Consider the following 19,874-nt stretch of genomic DNA (forward strand, 5'->3'; position numbering starts at 1 on the left):
GAAGAAAATAGTAAGAGAACTCCTGTCTGCTCTAGATGAGTTCAAATCACCCGGACCAGATGTGAAAGAGCAGACAGCAGACCTGATCTCTGGACCAGTGAACCATATCTTTCAAAGATCCTGGAGCACCAGGGAGCTACCAGAAGACTGGAAAAGAGCCACTGTGGTTCCCATCTTTCAAAAAGGAAGAAAAACAGATCCAGGGAACTACAGAACGATCAGCCTGACATCAATTATTTTTCAGCGGAGGTTGTCTTCAATGTGGCTCGATTGGCTTATCCAAGACGAGGCCTCCCTGCAGGGGTGCCTTAGGCAGGAAACTCTTTCCCAAACAAGGCCAATCGGCTCTCTTCTAAGTCTGAGGCCTGCAGGTTTTCATCGGACTCAGATACGCGTCTTCACTTTGGGTGCCTCTGAGACTTTGCAGTCCTCTTGACATGTTTGCCTTGGCCCTCTTCTTCCTGGAATTGAAAAGGAGGGACTGCCAATGGTTACCCTGTTGGCTTCCTCCTAAGGTAGTACAGGTAGTCCTCAACGTAGAACCATTCACTTAATGATTGTTTGACGTTACAATTGCACCGAATAAAGTGCCCAATGACCATTTCTCACACGTATAACCACTGCAGAATCCCCGGGGGGTCACGTGATCAAAATTCAAATGCTTGGCAATTGGTTCCTATTTATGACAGTCACAGTGTCCTGGGGTCACGTGATCCCCTTTTGCGACCTTCTGACAAGCAAAGTCAACGGGGAAGCCAGATTCACTTAACAACCATGTTATCACTTAACAATTGTTGTGATTTACTTTTCAACTGTGGCAAGGAAGGGCATAAAACGGGACAAAATCACTTAACTGTTTTGCTTAGCAATAGAAATTTTGGATTCAATTGTTGTCGAAGACGAGGACTATTAGAACAGACTGTAACCTGATTTCTCACCTGGTGCTTTAACCATTACACCACACAGGCCCTCTTGAGGCACTCGAGACTAATCTCCACACATGTGATGACATGAACTGTGACCCACAAGGGTGTCTATCCACTTATTGGTAAGTCTTTGTGGATGCAAAAGACGGTGTGTTTGCTGCTAAAGATGAACACAACTCCATGTCCAACCACTTATTTATTTAATCAGTCAACTGATCAGTCAATTGATCAATCATAGTCACTACACTCCCAAGGTATCCTGCTTACAAATAGGGGCTTACAAAAATCATGAAAAATAGAAGCAAAGTATATATATAGCAAAATTCAAAAGCAGGATGATTAGAAATGAACAAGATTTACAAGTGTTTCTGTACCTTGTCAACACGGGCCTTTTTTCAAAACAAGGAAATGCCTTCTGCACGGGCCATTTCCTAAGGCAGATTTAACACCCTATGTTGCTGTGAGATTTTCATCAGTGCAGAACACGCCTCTTTTTCAGACACTCTGCTCAAGTTCAGTGAAGGTAATAACACGCTTTGTCCTCCGACACCAGTTCATTGTGGATCCACTGGGTCACTAAGCTGCATTTGATTGGTTACATGACACTACATCACACAGTCCATTTTGGCGGCCCAAGACTCCTATCACCCATGAACGTTCTGGGAGAGAGCCAGAATAAAGGTTAATTTTCAGAGGGGCAAAAATATGGGATTGTCACATTTGTAAATGTTCCACAATCTTTCAAATGGGAAAATAAGATTTATTTTATTTTGGAGATCCATATATCATTACCTTGTCACGCCAAATCCTTGCTTTTCACGGTCATCAGAATTTTTTGATGGTGATATTACTACTGTATTCTGTAAACTGGAAAGAACTGGAAACGTCTGCACTACAAGGTTCTTGACTGGTTAGGTTTTTGTAGTGAAGAAACTGCTTTCAAGAGACTTTTTTTGGAAATTAAAGCATTAATTCAATTTGAAATGAGTGTAAAAAATTGGACCATCTTCTAGGTAATATGTAGGAAAATGCAGGGGCAATATTTTAACTATCTGGTGTACAAAATACTTGGGATTCTTTTTTCTACTAAAGTTCTAAAATCTAAAAACTATAAAATAAAAAAGCTTCTACATTTCAGGTTTTTTTTAAAATAAAAAATATATTAAAAGTTCTGAGTCCCAAAACTGGAAAACCTACCTGAATTTTAAACTCAACCTAGTATGCAAAAACAATTACTGAGTGGTTGTATATATTTCAGAAGGCAAAGCACCCTTTACAATACCCACAAATCTCTTTGCTTAACAGTCCAAGCCACTTTTGGCCGGCTAGCCCTGACCAGTCTCTCTGGAATGGGCACTGGAAGTGACCTAAGGGCTTCATACTTTGCTGTGGCTAGTGGCAGCCTCGACCTCACTCTCATCATCTTTGTCACAGACTGGGATGTAGCCACCTTCTCGAGGCAAACACCAGCACCAGCCAGCCCCCGTGAGGTCCAGAGTGGCAAAATTGAAGTCGCTCCAGTCTAGCTGCTTGAAGTCCACAGTGTCCATCTGGGAATGAATCTCATTGAGCTTCTGCCAATGTAGCCAGGCCATCACCAAGCCAAAGACCTGCAAGAAGAAAGGGGAGACAAGACCTCTTAGTATGTGGCCATCTTGCTCTACGGGTTGGTTGCCTGCAGTGTAGTGAGCAAGACCGCTAGTCCTAAACAGTGAAAAGATCAAGGGACAGGATGTACCCTCCACTATGGGGAGAGTCCTGTACCAGGGTGGCTGTGCCACCGAGGTTGGTGAGGTGAAAATCCTTCTGCTCTTCAAACGCTTCCAACCCTGGTGCCTGAGGCACCAGTACAGACCCTGCAGGCATGTGAGGCAGGTCGGAAAACGGAATTCTCTTTCTCCTCCTTTGTACTTGGTGACTCTATGAGCTTTGCAGTTCTGGAAACTGAGGGACGCTTGGCAGCAGCACTACTGAGCTTGCTCCAGGGTTGGTTGTGCTGCAGACCAACAATCGCAGGACCGTTGATGCAATGGGTGGTGCTTTCATATCTCCCAATTTTAATGCCTGCATGAATGGAACATTTCCTACAGTATGCCTGGCCCTTGTGTACATGAACAAAATAATGAAAGAATGCCAGCTCTGGAGCCTTTAAAAATGTGACTGCTGAAAGAAAACTGTGGGGAACAACAGAAATTTGGCATCTGCCCAGCTTGTTTCTATTCTGAATGTCCCCGTGGCTTCCTTTGCAGGAACCGGGGTTGGAATGCCCAGGGATCCCAATAAAGAAGAAAGATGGCAACTGGAGAGAAAACACCAATTATCCTGGCTCACTTTGGGGCCAACAAAAACAGCTACTCTGGACACGTTATGGATCCTGATGGCTTGTGGGCATTTAAAAACCTCAAGATCGGCACCACAATGCAAAGGTTGCAAGCACCATTCCCAGGATTGGGATCTTCCCCCAGCGGATGGATGCTCCAATGTCTTGCATTTGCAGTCAAGTCTCCTGATGTGCTAAAGATGCTTCTTTTGTGCCGCTTTTTCAATGGCAAAAATACAAACACCCCCAAATAACTATCAGAGAACAAAATGGATTTTTACCTGAGGAAGGAGCAAAGAGCAAACAATTGCTAAAGTGGCTTCAAAATTGTCTTTGAACCAAAAGCTCACTGCGTGAATGCAGCCGCGTACGTGGATGGTATTCACCAGCTCCAGTCGCTACAAAAAGAATAAATCTCCGATTGCGTCTCATCCCATCACAAGTCATTGGCATTTATTTATTTATTTATTTATTTTTATTTATTTATTAAATTTTTATACCGCCCTTCTCCCGAAGGACTCAGGGCGGTGTACAGCCAGAATAAAAACAAAATATATACAATTTAAAACAACATTTAAAAAGAGCAAATTTTAAAGGCTGATTATTAAAATTTAGATTTAAAAATTTAAAATAATTAAGAATACCCAATTAAAATTCAACACTAATTATGCCAGTCCCGCTTTAATAAATAAATATGTTTTGAGCTCACGACGGAAGGTCCGAAGATCAGGCACTTGACGCAGGCCAGGGGGAAGTTCGTTCCAGAGCGTAACTGCCCCCACAGAGAAGGCCCTACTCCTGGGGGCCGCCAGCCGACACTGTTTGGCGGACGGCACTGAGGAGACCCTCTGTGGGAGCATACGGGTCGGTGGGAGGCAAAGGGTAACAGCAGGCAGTCTCGTAAGTACCCGGGTCCTAAGCCATGGAGCGCTTTAAAGATAGTTACCAAAATCTTGAAGCGCACCCGAAAGACCACAGGAAGCCAGTGCAAGCTACGGAGCAGCGATGTCACGTGGGAGCCACGAGCGGCTCCTCACATTACTCACAAGAGCCGCATTCTGGACTAACTGCAGCCTCCGGTGCACCTCAAGGGCAGCCCCATGTAGAGAGCATTGCAATAATCCAGCCTAGACGTAACCAGAGCGTGAGTGACCGTGCATAAGGCATCCCGGTCAAGGAAGGGACGCAACTGGTGAACCAAGCAAACTTGGTAAAAGGCCCTCCTGGCGATGGCCACCAGGTGTTCATCAAAAGACAGCCGTCCATCCAGGAGGACGCCCAAGTTGCGAACCACCTCCTTTGGGGCCACTAACTCGCCCCCAACAGTCAGCTGCGGATGCAGCTGACTGTACCAGGATGCCGGCATCCACAGCCACTCCGTCTTGGAGGGATTGAGCTTGAGTCTGTTTCTCCCCATCCAGACCCGTACAGCTTCCAGGCACCGGGACAGCACTTCGACCGCTTCGTTGGGGTGGTCCGGGGTGGAAAAGTACAGCTGAGTATCATCAGCGTACAGATGATAACTCATTTAGAACTCCAATCATAAATTTGGCTATTACATTTGATTGATGGATGTTTTAAAGAATTACTGAGATCCAGCAGGTACCCCCAAATTTACCCAAGATACTGGTTTCTGCAACACGAACAAAGCTAGTAAGGTGGCCAGGCTAATCTTTATCAGAGGACGTGACTAAGTACGTTGGGTAAAGCGAACCGTTTGGTGAGTTTACACAGTGCTAAGGGGCCAATTCAGTAACCAGATCATGCTGTTGTGAGAATCCACCACATAATTTGAGAAGGCTTTTTCCAGAGGACTCCTTGCCTGGCCATTCACACAACTCTCACAGGTATCTGTTCTTAGCCATTTTGAGCAGAATGGCTTGAAAGACCCAATCTCCTCTTTGGGGTGCAGTGACCAGGAGTGTGCACTAAATTCCTATGGTGCTGGCTAAGATTGCAGTCAAGAGCCCAGATACGCTGGAATTCTTGTCTGCAGTCTTGCTCCTAATGATGTTCATCAGCAACACTCCCCAAAGCACTTGTTTGTTTGTTTTTTGTTTATATACATCACGCTTCTTAGCCACTCATCTCCCTTCCTTCCTGCCCGCTGCTGTTTGGCATTCAACGCAGCCCAGTGAATTTCAGTTTGCTACCTCTTGATTTAGTGTTCGGTATCCACACAGAGTGTTGATGACTTCTCCTGGCGCCTGTGAAGACAACAAGAAGAGTGGCCAATGGCAGCATATAGAAGAAAGTTCAGGTGGTTATGTTTAAGACACCGGGAAGAAGAAAAATAAAGCTGGCCGTTTTGATTATCTTCGGTTGTTCTCGCACGGAACAACTGCATTTTGCATCTAAACAACCATCAGTTCATATTCACAGCACAGCCTTGTATTTGCTTTGCTAAGGTTTTTCTGTCCTGAAGTCACTTATGACTGCTTAAAATAAGAGCTGCCGTCAGGAAAGGCTGGCTCGGCCCTTCGCATCAAGAGCTCTGCTGGTTTCTGGGCTGAATAAAGCCGAGGGGAACTGAAACCACCCGCCCGTTTCCTGATGGTCGAGATAATTCTAGTGGCCGGTCTTTACTTCTGGAATGAAACACTTCAGAACGGAATCTGCTTATTACCGAGCATTTTTCATCTACAGGTACCCATCGGGTTTCTTTGTATTAAGCCTCAGAATAGGTCATTGGCTCCACGGAAATGCCATTTCCAAATCTATTTTACAAAATGAAATCTGCTTTTTTAATATTTCATGGAAATGCTAATCTATATGATACTGCTATCATACACTGCTATTCATAACTAAATTAACAATGTATCCATTTTCAAAAATAGACCTATTAAGGGAAATGGGTGCAATTTCATTTTGCTCAAAACACAACCAGAGCTTTGCAGATTAGCACTTTCAATTTGACAAAATAGGCATTTTGGGATTGTGTTTTGGTGTACGAGGAATATGCTGCCTCATTTTGTTGATAATTCTCTTGCAAGTATTATGGGGAAGGGGGCTGAAGGTTCAACCCTCTCTTCTGCTAACATCTCTATGGTTTTATATTTAACCAATAGATGGATTGGCAACTGGCTGACCAACCTGACATCAATACCCGTGAAAATCCTGAAAAAGATATGCAAGCGGAGGAGGAGTTGTGAGAACCTAGAAATGAACAAGACAATTGCTAGAAGCCATCTAGTATGGGCAGCCTAGAGAAAAGAAGGACTAGGGGTGACGTGATAACAGTATTCCAGTATTTGAGAGGCTGCCACAAAGAGGAGGGGGGTCAACTTATTTTCCAAACCACCAGAGGGCAGGACAAGAAACAATGGATGGAAATTATTCAAGAACAGAAGCAACCTGGAGCAAATGAGAAACTTCCTAACAGGTGAGAACAATTAACCAATGGAACAGCTTGCCTTCAGAAGTTGTGGGTGCTTCATCATTGGTGGTTTTTAAGATGAGACTGGACAGTCGCTTGTCTGAAATGTATGGGATCTCCTGCTTGAACAGGGGGCCTGGACTAAAGACTTCCAAGTTCCTTCCAGTTCTATTCTGATTGATTCTGATTCTGACTTCAATAAGGCATCGGACAAAATAGACCACAGCCTACTTCTTGTGGAGAATGCGGTCATGGATTCTTGACCACCAAGAATCCATGACCACATTTTTCCATAGTACATCTGACTTAACCAAATACACCAAGTTCGAAACACTCAGGATTATAGATCACATAAACCTCTGCTTAACTTCATACTTCCAATTTGATGGACATATTTACCAACAAATTAAAGGGACACCTATGGGATCACCACTTTCAGGACTTATAGTGGAGGTCATCATGCAACATCTAGAAACCATAGCACTTCCACAAATACACCCAAAAATATGGACCAGATATGCAGATGACACCTTCACCATAAGAAAAAAGGATCAATTAGAGAACACCAATAGAACCATCAATAACATTTTTGAAAGAATCCAGTTTACTATAAAGGAAGAAAACAACAACTTGCTACCCTTCCTGGACATCCTGATCAGCAAAGACCACAATGACAAACTAGAAATGCAAGTCTACCGAAAAGCCACCCATACTAACCAGGTGCTCCACTATCAAGAGAAGCTGCATAAGAACTTTATTTAGACGAGCCCAAACACATTACAGCAACTGAAATAGCAGAAAAAGGAAATGGAGCACCTATACAACATGTTCCAACAAAATGGATATCCACACAACTTTATCAAAAAGTCCCTGACCACTCAACCCAATACAGCACAATTAGCAAAAACCCTAAAACAAATTACACTGCCATACATCAAGGATATCTCAGAAACTACCAACAGACATCTACAACCACATGGAATCAGCATAGCACACAAGCCAACTAAAGCCCTTCAGAACATCCTAAGCAGACCAAAAGACCCAACAATCACAGAAGAAAAAACTGCAACATTTTAGAAGTTCACAGACACCACACATCATCTCCCCTCATCTCTGTAGCAGCCCTTCCAGGCAGCTATCATGCCACCTGTACTCCATCTTTTCGCTAAGCTCTTACTGTTCATCCTACAGTTTAGCCTCCAGCCTTCTAATCATCTTTATTGCCCTTCTCTGCACCTTTTCTAGAATTTTAGCATCTTTTTTGTATCACAGCGTCCAGAACTGAGTCAGTTTTCCAAGTGCGCCCTCACTAGTGCAGTGCACAGCAGCACTTCCATTTCCCCTGATCTTGATGCTACTTCTCTGTTGATGCAGCCTGGGACTGCATTGGCTCTTTTTGCCAGCTGCAGCACAAATAAGCACTTTCTTTTACAGGATTCAAAATCCAGCCTTCTCTAACCTGGTCACCTTACAGATATATGTCCTTTAAACTGTTCCAGTACAAGCTGAACTTCATGTCTGTGGAAGGGGCACTCAGTGAGGGAGTCTGCGGTAACTGAACCTGAGGTGTGGCCTGAAAAGAAGCATGCCATTTGAACAGGAGGAGATTGTGGCCCTGCCATGAAGCAGTCCAAAGGGATACCAGTGCAAGGTGCATCAAGCCACCTTCCCTTCTGGAAGACCCCTGTGTAAGCCTCACCTTCCTGATACAGCAGGTGTAGGGCACTCCACAGGCCAGAGGGCCACTGCCATTGCATGAGTGGTATGGATTCACATGCCAGTCGCTGAATTCATCACCTCCACAGCAGGAAAACTACAAGACAAAAGAGAAGAGCTGAGTACATAGCTTCATCTTCAATTAATAAAACTAAAACGATACAGCAGTTCCAGGAAGTTCCAGAACAGAGGCCTTTAGTCTTCAAAGAGAATGGCCAACTCTAAGCATGCAAAACTATTTATCTGAAGAGGTCTACTGCCACTTTGTGAAGCTGAAGGAAAGCATGTGCTATAGCCATGGCTGCTTTGCCCAGGGAAAGAGGGAACAGAGGTCGTCTCTGCTTAACAGGCAGTGCTTCCTTCTGTTCTACAAATGTCCGAGCTGCTCCCCGAGGTTCTTCTAAAGGATCAAGGGTTAGTGAGTGGAAAAGGATCTTCCAATGGCTGAACCTTTCACCTTTTCCTGCTGAAATACCAAGTGACAGAAATGGAAGGCCACTTTCAACAGAATCATCAGCAGACTGGAATGAATTTGTTTTGGGCAAAAGTTTGTCTGAGGCCAGAGCAGTCTAGTTGAGATTTTAACAAGACTATCCAAGTCACTTCCTTCTGGGAGTGGGGTGAAATAGCGAAGTGGCAGTATAGACCTGAACAGCTGCAGCAATTCCTATTGAACCCACAGCAGAAGGTGAGTCTTTGTTAATTCCTGTTCAAATCAGTGGTGGGTTGCCCTTGGTTTGGTCCAGTTCTTGCAAACCGGTAGTAAAACCTGGGGCATGCTCTGCCAACCCACCCGGATGTCGTCATAGACCATCTGTGCATGTGCAGAAGCTTCACGATCCCCTTGCGAACCGGTAGTAAAGGTAAGTAGAACCCACCCTTGGTTCAAATCCAAACTTCCCCTCTGGCCACAGTCAAATAAAAACAGGGGGTTTTTTCCTGCGAAAAAGCCATAACAGAGATAAAAACTCAGACAATGGTAAAAGCACTCTGGACTAAGAAAGAACACTTACACTTTCTACCTATCAGTATCTCTGTAGATGAGCCAAATTCTTAAGCTTTGTCACCCAGCACCTTATTAGATTGGGAAAGTGAGGAACTTATATTTCACAAGGAAAGAAGGCAATTTCCGACCAGGGAGGGAAAAGGGCATGAAACCCCCTCCAGCAAAAGTGATGTGGAGCTGCTAGCTAAAAACTGATTGTTACAGCTTAGACTGTGATCTCAACCTATGGCCAACTGCCAGCAGTTACTAATAAGTATGATGAGCTATAATGGCTCCTGCATCATCGATATGGAAAGACCGTAGTTATAATTTTAAGGAAAAGTTTTATTATTAAGAATCCATCAAGGGTATTTAATCCTGGACAGACCACAGACAATGACTGTAATGGTTAAAGTTTAAATTGAAACTGAAGTCATTGCAGACTTTCTGTGAGAAAAACACATTAACGGATTGTTAACAGAGGTTTTGAAGTAAGTTTCTGTTGTTGGGCTTACCTGTTAACTATTTCTTTTTACAGTAGATAAATGATAGGTCAAATTGTTCAGGTAAATAGAGTTGTAGAAGCTTATATATTGTAGGCCTGTTCCAGAAAGGGGGAAAACTACTAACATCGTAATATATTTAGCAGTATTCAATTAAGGGGGACAATATATATATATATATATTCTTTTTTTAATTAATGCACTTATTTTTGTTTTTGTCCTTAGTTTTGTTCTGTTTTTGGTTGTTTTTTTGTGAATTTGTATTTTAACCCTTGAATAAAAAAAATATAAAAATTGAAAACAAAATGAAACTAAAATAAATAATAAAAGGCATAAACTTTGTGAAGTACAGCTCCCTTCATTAGATGCATCATGCATCACTAAAGTACAGTCTATGCCTTTTAATAAAACCTGTTAGACTAAAAAGGTGCTACTAGGGTCCTCTTGACTTTTGTCTATTATAGACCAACATGGTTCTCCTGCAGCATCTGCTATGAGAAGCAAAGGTCTCTGAAGAACTATGGGGAGTCCTGGGGATCTTCCTCAGTTCAGAGGTTATTCCCTAAGAATTCTGTTTTGTCCTTTGTGTTTGATGTTACCAGTTTAGGGAATTCTGCCGTTTGCAAAGAGGCCATCCAGAGTCCCAAATGAATGAGAGAATCCAACAAAGGAGAATATTTTTAGCTCAGAGTTGAAATTAGGGATTCTTGGTGCTCTCTGAGCTTGGTTGACTTCCAGCAGATGTTTCATTGCCCAAACTAGGTAACATTATCAGTGCCAGAATGGGAGAATCTATCCCAGATTGCACATGTATTGTTTAGCAAAATAAGGCATTCTGGATCCGTCTAGCCATCTAACCTTTCTCCAATAACATTTTTGTTATAACAAAATGACAGTTGACCCAAAAATATAGCGTTACCTTTTGCTGAACATAGTCCAAAATATTTTTGAAATCCAAGTCGTCATAATAGTGTCTTATTCCATCCTGAATGCTGGAATGGAACACTGCATTCATCTGCAAGAAAAAGGGCCCCAGGCATGAGAGGAGTTTCCACAGGCCCCTGAAAAGATCACCCAGGTTGGGAGTCATCTGCAAGGCCAGCAGCTTCCCCCTCTGGGGCAGCCATAAATGTCAAAACAGCGTGTGCTAAATAATTAGAAGCACCATTTACTTTACAAGGAAGATGTTTGACAGAGACCTATGTTGTGGTCCGCCAGCAGCCTGCAGAGCTGGAAACAGAGTCGGACCGCGATGAGGCTGAGGAAGAACATGGGCCAGTCCTGGAGGCTGGGGAAGGCCCGGATGAGGGCTCTGCATCGGAGGCAGAGGTGGGGCCAGAGCCATCAGGGAGTGAGATGCAGACTCCAGAGCCTCCAGAAACTGACAGTAGTGAGGCAGAGGAACAGGAGGAGCCTGTTCCTAATGCACGCATGAGAAGAGCTGCCAGAAGGCAAGAGCAGCTCAAGCAAAGAGGACAACTCGGGAGTAGGGCCAAGAGATGATTGGCCCTTCCCATAACGCTTAAAACAGACCAGCAATGGCGTTTGGGCTCTTTGTCGGAAAACAATGTTGATAGACTTGCTCCTTGTCTTGCTGCATTTATTTCTTGTCGGCATCTTCTGTTTTTGAACTTTTGTCAAGGAAAATCTTTGGCAGTTTGCCTAATTAGACCAAGGTTGGTGATAAGACTGAAGAATTGTGTTATGAAGAATTTGCTTTGATTTAGTTTGGACGATGCTGAGAATGAGTTAATTCTCAGCTGTTCTGATAAAGTCTGCTTGTTTTTGAACTGATTGCATCTACTACTACCTACTTGGGCTGGGTCACAACACATATTTGGAATACTGCATCCATCACCATGATACAAAAAGATGTTGAGCACCTGGAAAGTGTGCAGAGAGAGCAACAAAGGAGGCTGAACCATCTGACAAACAATTGAGATAGTAAGGTATATTTAGCCTATCAAAGAGAAGGAGTGGGGCAGTCTTCCAGGACTTGTGGGGGCTCTCAGAGAGAAGAGCCACCTATTCTCTAAGGCATCCAAGGGCAACAAGTAGTAATGGGTGGAAGATGATTGGCCTGTCCCATAAGGCTTTAAAAAGACCAGCAACAGCGTATGGGCTTTGCCGGAAAACAACGTCTTCTTACATTTATTTTTGAATAGGTGTCTTCTGAACGTTTGCCAAGAAAGGCCTTTGGCAGTTTGCCTAATTGGACCAAGGTTGGTGATAGGACTGAGGAATTTGTGTTGGGAGGAATTTGCTTTAATTTCGTTGGACTACACGGAGAATGAAGTATTTCTCAGCTGTTCGAATAAAGTTTGTTTGTTTTTTTCACTGACTGAGTTTCCTACTACCTACAAGGGCCTGGGTCACAATACCCTGGTCGTTTCTGTTGAATTTCTAGCATCACAGAGTCACAGAATCATAGGGTTGGAAGCACCAAAGATTGTCAGTAATTATTGTTAGGGTAAATGTATCTTGCTTGATTGTTTCATAGATGGCCACACAGTGACCCGAACCCACTGGGAGAATCAGGTCCCTTCCTGCCCCAGATCAGCTTTGAGACTGTGTGCTGGGGAGCAAGGTAGGGAAGAGAGCCCAGCAGGAAGCAATGAAGACCTCTAGCGAAACGATTAAGCTCAGGGGGTCGGGTGGCCTCTGCTGCAGCCACCCTGAATAGGGTTTCAGCAAAACGGGAGAGAGCAGCTTCCCCCTCCTTCCAGGGCTCTGGCCAGGCTCAGAGCAGGGCTCCTTCTCCCCTGAGCAGAAAGAGAGCCAGCAGAGTCCGTCCAAGACCTCCAGCTCAGAGGCCTCCACTTCAGGCATGATCAGGGCATCTATGACAGGCAAAAGAATGAGTCGAAATGTCAGGTCCTGACTCTCTTTGGCACTCCTGGTTTTCCATCAATATCCTTGGTCCTTCTCACCAACAGCAAGAGCAGGTCAATGTCACCACACGGCTGAGACATGATTGGGACCTGCACGTGTGAGCTCAGTAGGTCAATGTGGCCCAAAAATGGGAAGGAAGACGGGTGAGCTCTCTCCTGTAGCAGGAGCCCTGCAGCGTTCAGGCCCAGCCCTCCACTGGAGACTGTGAGGCACCTTTCCTGCTAAGAAAGGGGGAGGGACTTCTGCATGTGTATGTATGAGTGTGTGTCTGTTAAGAGAGAGAATGTATTTGTATGTGGGAAGAAAAACAAGATGGTAGCAGGGGAGAGAGGAAGAAAGCAGAAAACCTCGAAACAAAATCAACTTGTGGGTTGCAGAGGACAATTGGCAGCCACGATTCAGACAGGGCTGAGGAGTGTGGCAGAACCTGGCCACCTCACCATCCCCCAAAGTGGCAGAACTGGGTGGCAGCTGATGAAGGTCTTACCCGCTCCAGCCAAAGACAGAGATGCCAAATTCGCTGCAAAGACTAGGCAGCTGGAAAGTCAGGAAAAACAACAACAACAGCCCAAGCTAAGATGGTCAAAGGAAGACTAAGAGTGACTGCATCTCAGGCTGGGCAATTTCCCCATAGTCCACCGCTGGAGATCAGCCAAGGACAGGGAGAAACAAGTCAAGTCTGACTGCCAGAAAAAAGAAAAGGAAGAGGAGTTTATCAAAACTCAAGAAAACCGTAGATAAGGAATCTCTAAGACAATGCAGAACACCTACAGAAATTCCTAGATCCTGCTAGACGCCCTGAAATAATTATAGCTCCCATCAGAGGACAATATTTGGGGGAAGGAAGCAGAAGCCCTTAAACTAAACAATGGGGTACAAAGAGTTAATTGATACAGAACATTTCTGTCCTCAGCAATTTAAAATTAAAAGAGTTATCAGTGCATGTAACATACATGTTAGTGCACGTAAGAATATCAACCTTGCTGTCAAGCAAAATCAAGCTTTTAATAGTGAGTGCTATACCGTGTGCACTAATCAAACAGGTGGTAAGGAAGTAGGGGGACAGGCACAACACAGGTTATGTAGACAGTAAACGCAGGCTCAGGACTCAAATGTCTATACACCGATGTACAGAGTATGAGGAATGAACAGGGTGAATTAGAAATTCAAGTAAATGAGGTCAGATATAATATTGTTGCCATTATGGAAACATGGGGGGATGAAACCCACAAATGGAATATACAGCTAGAGGGATTTAAATTATTTAAAAGAAAGAGACCAAATAAAAGAGGAGGTGGAGTTGCAATATATATAAGAAAAAACTACATCTCTACAGAAATAGAGCACAACAATGATGAAAACTGTCTTGAATGCATTTACTGTAGGTCAATGCATAAAAGGGGGAAAATGACATTGCCATAGATGTATACTATAGGCCACCCAACCAACCAGAGGAAATAGATCAACTTTTTGCTAGTCAATTAACTAAGGTATGTAGGAAGCATATCACAATAGTAATGGGAGACTTTAACTACCCTGACATCAACTGAGAGACAAACTCTGCACCAAGTCGAAGATCGAACAGGTTCCTGACAAACCTAGCAGACAACTTTGTTTTCCCAAAAGTAGAGAAAGGAACTAGGGAATCAGCCCTATTGGACTTAATTCTCACTAACAGAAATGAAATGATAGAAAGTGTTGAAGCTACAGGAACCTTGGGTGCAAGTGATCATGCAATATTGGAAAACATAAGCAATAGAACAAAGTCAAACTAGAGTTTTGGACTTTAAGAGAACTAATTTCAATAAACTTAGAGAGAACTCTGGAAGTATTCCATGGATGAGAATCCTCAAACAACCCAAGATGCTTGGGAAATTTTGAAAAATGAGATTATAAAAGCCCAATCTAGCACAATACCAATGAAGAAGAAAAATAACAGCTCTCAAAAGAAATGGCCTTATTGAACTTTATGCGCATGACAGCATAAAGAACTCTCTGATAAATTGAAAGACAAAAAGGACAAGTATAAAAAGTGGAAAGAGGGGCATGTAACTAAGGCAGAATGTCACGAAATAGCCCAAGCCTGCAAAGATGAAGTGAGGAAAGCTAAGGTTCAAAATGAACTAATTTCAACAAAAGTCAAAAATAACAAAAAAAGAGAGTTTCTCTCCACATGTAAAAAACAAGAAGGTCAAGGAAATAATTGGTCCATTAGTGGGAGAAAGTGGCAAGAAGGTGACAAGCAACTGGGAGAAAGCAGAACTGTTTAACTCATTTTTTGCATCCATCTTTACACAAAGTCCAACCTATCTTTGGAATATATGGTTCAGAGATCACATCTGCCAGCTCCTTCAGGATTCTGGGATGTAATCCATCTGGTCCTGGCAATTTGAAGTCATCTAGAATGGACAAGTATTCTCTTATCATTTTCCTGCCTCTTTTGACTTGTAATCCTAATCTGTCTTTTATGGTTCTGTTACTGTTGAACTATTTTTTTCCTTTTGTGTAAAGGCAGATGCAAAGAAGGAATAATTCTTCCCCCTTTCCAATTCATAGTCTCTAATGGGCAAGGTATCTCCAGTCATAGGAGCGATTGACATAGACAGCTTACCTGCTTCTCGAAGATGATTTCGACCAACAATAGCAGCAACTCAATGATGAAGATGGCCAAGAGGACCCAGAAGAACTAGGCAAAAGAGACAGAAAGGGGGCAGGAAACCAAGGGTCATTAAAACAGGAAGGGGTGTGCTCATTGTTTAGCAATGCTGGGGCATTAGAACAAGTTTGGTCACCTTCCTAAAATACAAACGAGATGCAGAAAAAACTTTTTTCTTCATCCAATGAGCCGGAGATGCCACAGAAGAAATGTAGAGCAAAGCCAAATCCTTTATGATAATTTCAGCTTGTTTAAGAGCATCAGCTGCTGGATTCAGAGGATTTCTTCTTTTTTTCCCTTTGACAAGCGGGCTCCATAATCTTTCAGACAAATGGTCTTGAGATGGAAGAGCATGTATGAAACAGGAATCAACCCCCCTCCCCCAAAAAGCATGTGTTTTAGTGCCAGGCATGAAAGACCAGGTCCACACATGGAGATTCAATTAAACCGATTTGCCGCAAAAGCCCATGGACAGGAATCTTCTCAACCAATGGTAGATACAATTAGATAAGGGTCAACCACACTCAAAGGGGTTGGACTTACTTTTGTTTTTGGCTTCATCCTTCCCTCAGACTCTGTCATTCTGCTCCTACATTTAGGCTTCTAGATTACTACAATGAATCACTTTTAATAACTTATTAAATTTAATAAAGTGTATATAAACTGCTGCAATATTACATACTTCCTATTTGCCCGAGTGGAATGTGATTGCAATGTATTTACCATATTTAATTTATTTACAATATTAACAATATTTGAAAGGCTGCCACAAAGAAGAGGGGGTCAATCTATTCTCCTAAGATCCTGAAGGTAGGACAAGAAGCAACAGATGGAAAGTAATCAGACAACTAACCTAGAACTAAGGAAAAATTTCCTGACAGCGAGAACAATTAACCAGTGGAATGGATTTACACTGTGAACTCAGCCACAGAGGTAGGAACTCCTGCATAACTTTAGCTACTTATTAAAATGGATCACAAGCTTCCTAACAAACAGGAAGCAGCAGGTGAAGCTAAGCAGAATCATATCAGATACTTGTACAATTAGCACAGGGCCCCCACAAGGCTGTGTGCTCTCCCCACTTCTCTTCTCTCTGTATACCAATGACTGCATCTCCAACGATCCATCTGTTCAACTACTGAAGTTCGCAGATGACACAACAGTGATCGGTCCCATTCAAGACAATGATGTATCCGCATACCGATGGGAGGTTGAACGACTAGCCTTGTGGTGTGACCGAAACAATCTGGAACTGAACACACTCAATACTGTAGAAATGATGGTAGACTTTAGGAGAAACCCTTCCATACTTCCACCTCTCACAATACTAGACAACACAGTATGAACAGTAGAGACCTTCAAATTTCTAGGTTCTACCATATTGCAAGATCTAAAATGGACAGCTAACATCAAAAACATCATCAAAAAAGCACAACAAAGACTGTTCTTTCTGCGCCAATTCAGAATATTTACTGCACGAGTCAAAAAGAGGGCTGTGAAAATATTTACAGACCCCTCACATCCTGAACATAAACTGTTTCAACTCCTACCCTCAAAACGATGCTACAGAGCACTGCATACCAGAACAACTATTTATTTATTTATTTATTTTATTCAATTTTTATACCGCCTTTCTCCCGAAGGACTCAGGGCGGTGTACAGCCAAGTAAAAAATCACAGTATAAATATTAAAAGAAATTAAAACAAACATATTATAAGGTGGCCAAATTTAAAACGATTTAAAATATTAAAATATAAATAACCCCAATAAAATTTTAGGCCGGTCATGCTTGAATAAATAGGTGCGTTTTCAGCTCACGGCGAAAGGTCCGAAGATCAGGCACTTGACGTAAACCAGGGGAAGCCTGCTCCAGAGCGTGAGCTCCCACAGAGAAGGCCCTGCCCCTGGGGGCCGCCAGCCGACATTGTTTGGCGGACGGCACCCTGAGAAGGCCCTCTCTGTGAGAGCGTACGGGTCGGTGGGAGGCAAACGGTAACAGCAGGCGGTCCCGTAAGTACCCGGGTCCTAAGCCATGGAGCGCTTTAAAGGTGGTAACCAAAATCTTAAAGCGCACCCGGAAAACCACAGGAAGCCAGTGCAGACTACGGAGCAGTGGTGTTACGTAGGAGCCACGAGCGGCTCCCATTACTACTCGCGCAGCCGCATTCTGGACTAACTGCAGCCTCCGGGTGCACCTCAAGGGCAGCCCCATGTAGAGAGCATTGCAATAATCCAGGCGGGAAGTCACGAGGGCATGAGTGACCGTGCATAAGGCATCCCGGTCAAGGAAGGGGCGCAACTGGTGCACCAAGCGTACTTGGTGGAAGGCCCTCTTGGAGACGGCCGCCAAATGATCGTCAAACGACAGCCGCCCATCCAAGAGGACACCCAAGTTGCGCACCCTCTCCATTGGGGCCAATAACTCGCCCCCCACAGCCAGCTGCGGCTGCAGCTGACTGAATCGGGGTGCCGGCATCCACAGCCACTCCGTCTTGGAGGGATTGAGCTTGAGTCTGTTTCTCCCCATCCAGACCCGTACGGCTTCCAGACACCGGGACAGCACTTCGACAGCTTCGTTGGGGTGGTCCGGGGTGGAAAAGTACAGCTGCGTATCGTCAGCGTACAGATGATAACTCACCCCAAAACCACTGATGACCTCACCCAGCGGCTTCATGTAGATGTTGAACAGGAGGGGCGATAGAATCGACCCCTGAGGTACCCCACAAGTGAGGCGCCTCGCGGTCGACCTCTGCCCCCCTGTCAACACTGTCTGTGACCGGTCGGAGAGATAGGAGGAGAACCACCAATAAACGGTGCCTCCCACTCCCAATCCCTCCAACCGGTGCAGCAGGATACCATGGCCGATGGTATCGAAAGCCGCTGAGAGATCTAATAGGACCAGGGCAGAGGAACACCCCCTGTCCCTGTCCCTCCAGAGGTCATCCACCGTGACCAAAGCTGTCTCCGTACTGTGACCAGACCGGAAGCCGGACTGGAACGGGTCTAGATAGACAGCTTCATCCAGGTACTGGGGAAGCTGCCATGCAACCACACTCTCTACAACCTTCACCACAAAGCGAAGGTTGGAGACTGGACGATAATTACCCAAAACAGCTGGGTCCAGGGAAGGCTTCTTGAGGAGGGGTCTCACCACCGCCTCTTTCAATGCGGCGGGGACAACCCCTTCCAACAATGAAGCATTTATAATTCCCTGGAGCCAGCCTCGTGTCACTTCCTGAGTAGCCAGCACCAGCCAGGAAGGACACGGGTCCAGTAAACATGTGGTTGCATGTAACCTTCCCAGCAACCTGTCCACGTCCTCCCCTTTATATATGTATAGTTTTTCCTCTAGTTCCCTCTTCTGCCTTTTCGATCACAAAGTTGTCAGCTAGGTTGCACCAAGACAAATTCCTTGTGTGTCCAATCACACTTGGCCAATAAAAAATTCTATTCCATTCTATTCTTTTGGGCGGGTTGCTGTTCAGGAACTGGCTTCAAATATTCCAGCCACACTTATCTCAACACACACACACACTGCCCGCCTAAGGACGGTCTCCTTGGATCTGTTATGAATCAAGCAGAGTCTTTCGTTGGATGGATTTAGCACAGATACCTGACAGTGACATCACCTTGTAGGCAAGGAAATGAAGATGAATCAAAATCAGCTAATGAAAAGTTTCAATTGCCATTTGCCAGATTCTCAACATGACAGGAAGAACAGAGCAAACTCCTCATCCTGACTCAATTCCCAACTCCAAAACCTTGTTCCAAATCCAAGGTTAAAGTTAGTAATTTCAGAATGGCCCAAAGATAATCCAGTACTCTGCCTTTAATTTCACTGAACCTGTACAGGCTTATTACAGTGACAATGAGCTGACCAAGCGTTCCCAGATCAATTTGTTTTTAAATGCTTATGGCATACAAATGTTTTAAGCTCTGTGTTGGCAGAAATTATCGTACTGCTAGTGTCAAGGTTTCAGAGGGAAGATGCCTATGTTTGTTGCTTTTATAGTCTCCCTGAAGAAAAGCCAATCATATGACAAGCACTGTCTCATGTTCCTTTGCTCCTCTCTGGAAGCCCATCCCCTCGTATTCCAAGGTTTTGATTCATCCTCCACTTACAAGTGGCCTCAAAAATTGTGAGAGCAGGACCTCCTGTGAACATGGCCCACGACTGACATGCCCAGAGAGGCTTCTCTCTCTGGATCATTGTTTTTTTCTACTTATTAACAGAAGGAACAGGCATTCCTTTGAATTCATATATCCTCCACTTACAAGTGGCCTCAAAAATTGTGAGAGCAGGACCTCCTGTGAACATGGCCCACGACTGACATGCCCAGAGAGGCTTCTCTCTCTGGATCATTGTTTTTTTCTACTTATTAACAGAAGGAACAGGCATTCCTTTTGTTCATATGACTCTCCTGGGAATCCTGGAATCACCCCACAAGATCCCCCGTACAGCAGCGGCCTGCAAGGAGCCCCAGGATGGAGCTATACTT

The 19,874-nt window shown here is 44.2% G+C and overlaps 1 protein-coding gene across 3 annotated transcripts in view; it reads right to left on the reverse strand.

Moving 5' to 3' along the window:
- Positions 1-1,109: 1,109 nt before the first annotated feature.
- Positions 1,110-19,874, reverse strand: part of LOC131204057 (tetraspanin-15-like) — a 35,537-nt gene continuing 16,772 nt past the window's right edge. Inside the window, exons 3-9 of one of the 3 annotated variants that reach the window (XR_009156523.1) lie at positions 15,330-15,404; positions 10,746-10,841; positions 8,322-8,435; positions 5,400-5,453; positions 3,528-3,644; positions 1,719-2,536; positions 1,110-1,585 (exon numbers count right to left, since the gene is read on the reverse strand). Coding sequence is in view for 2 of the 3 variants with exons in the window: in XM_058194879.1 (XP_058050862.1) it covers positions 2,303-2,536; positions 3,528-3,644; positions 5,400-5,453; positions 8,322-8,435; positions 10,746-10,841; positions 15,330-15,404 (690 nt within the window). In the remaining variant the exon portion in view is untranslated. Of the gene's footprint in view, positions 2,537-3,527; positions 3,645-5,399; positions 5,454-8,321; positions 8,436-10,745; positions 10,842-15,329; positions 15,405-19,874 lie in introns of all 3 variants that reach the window. The other 2 variants (XM_058194879.1, XM_058194881.1) reach the window with 2 other exon arrangements.

The sequence above is a fragment of the Ahaetulla prasina genome, chromosome 9 (assembly GCF_028640845.1).
Source record: "Ahaetulla prasina isolate Xishuangbanna chromosome 9, ASM2864084v1, whole genome shotgun sequence".
NCBI lineage: Eukaryota > Metazoa > Chordata > Lepidosauria > Squamata > Colubridae > Ahaetulla > Ahaetulla prasina.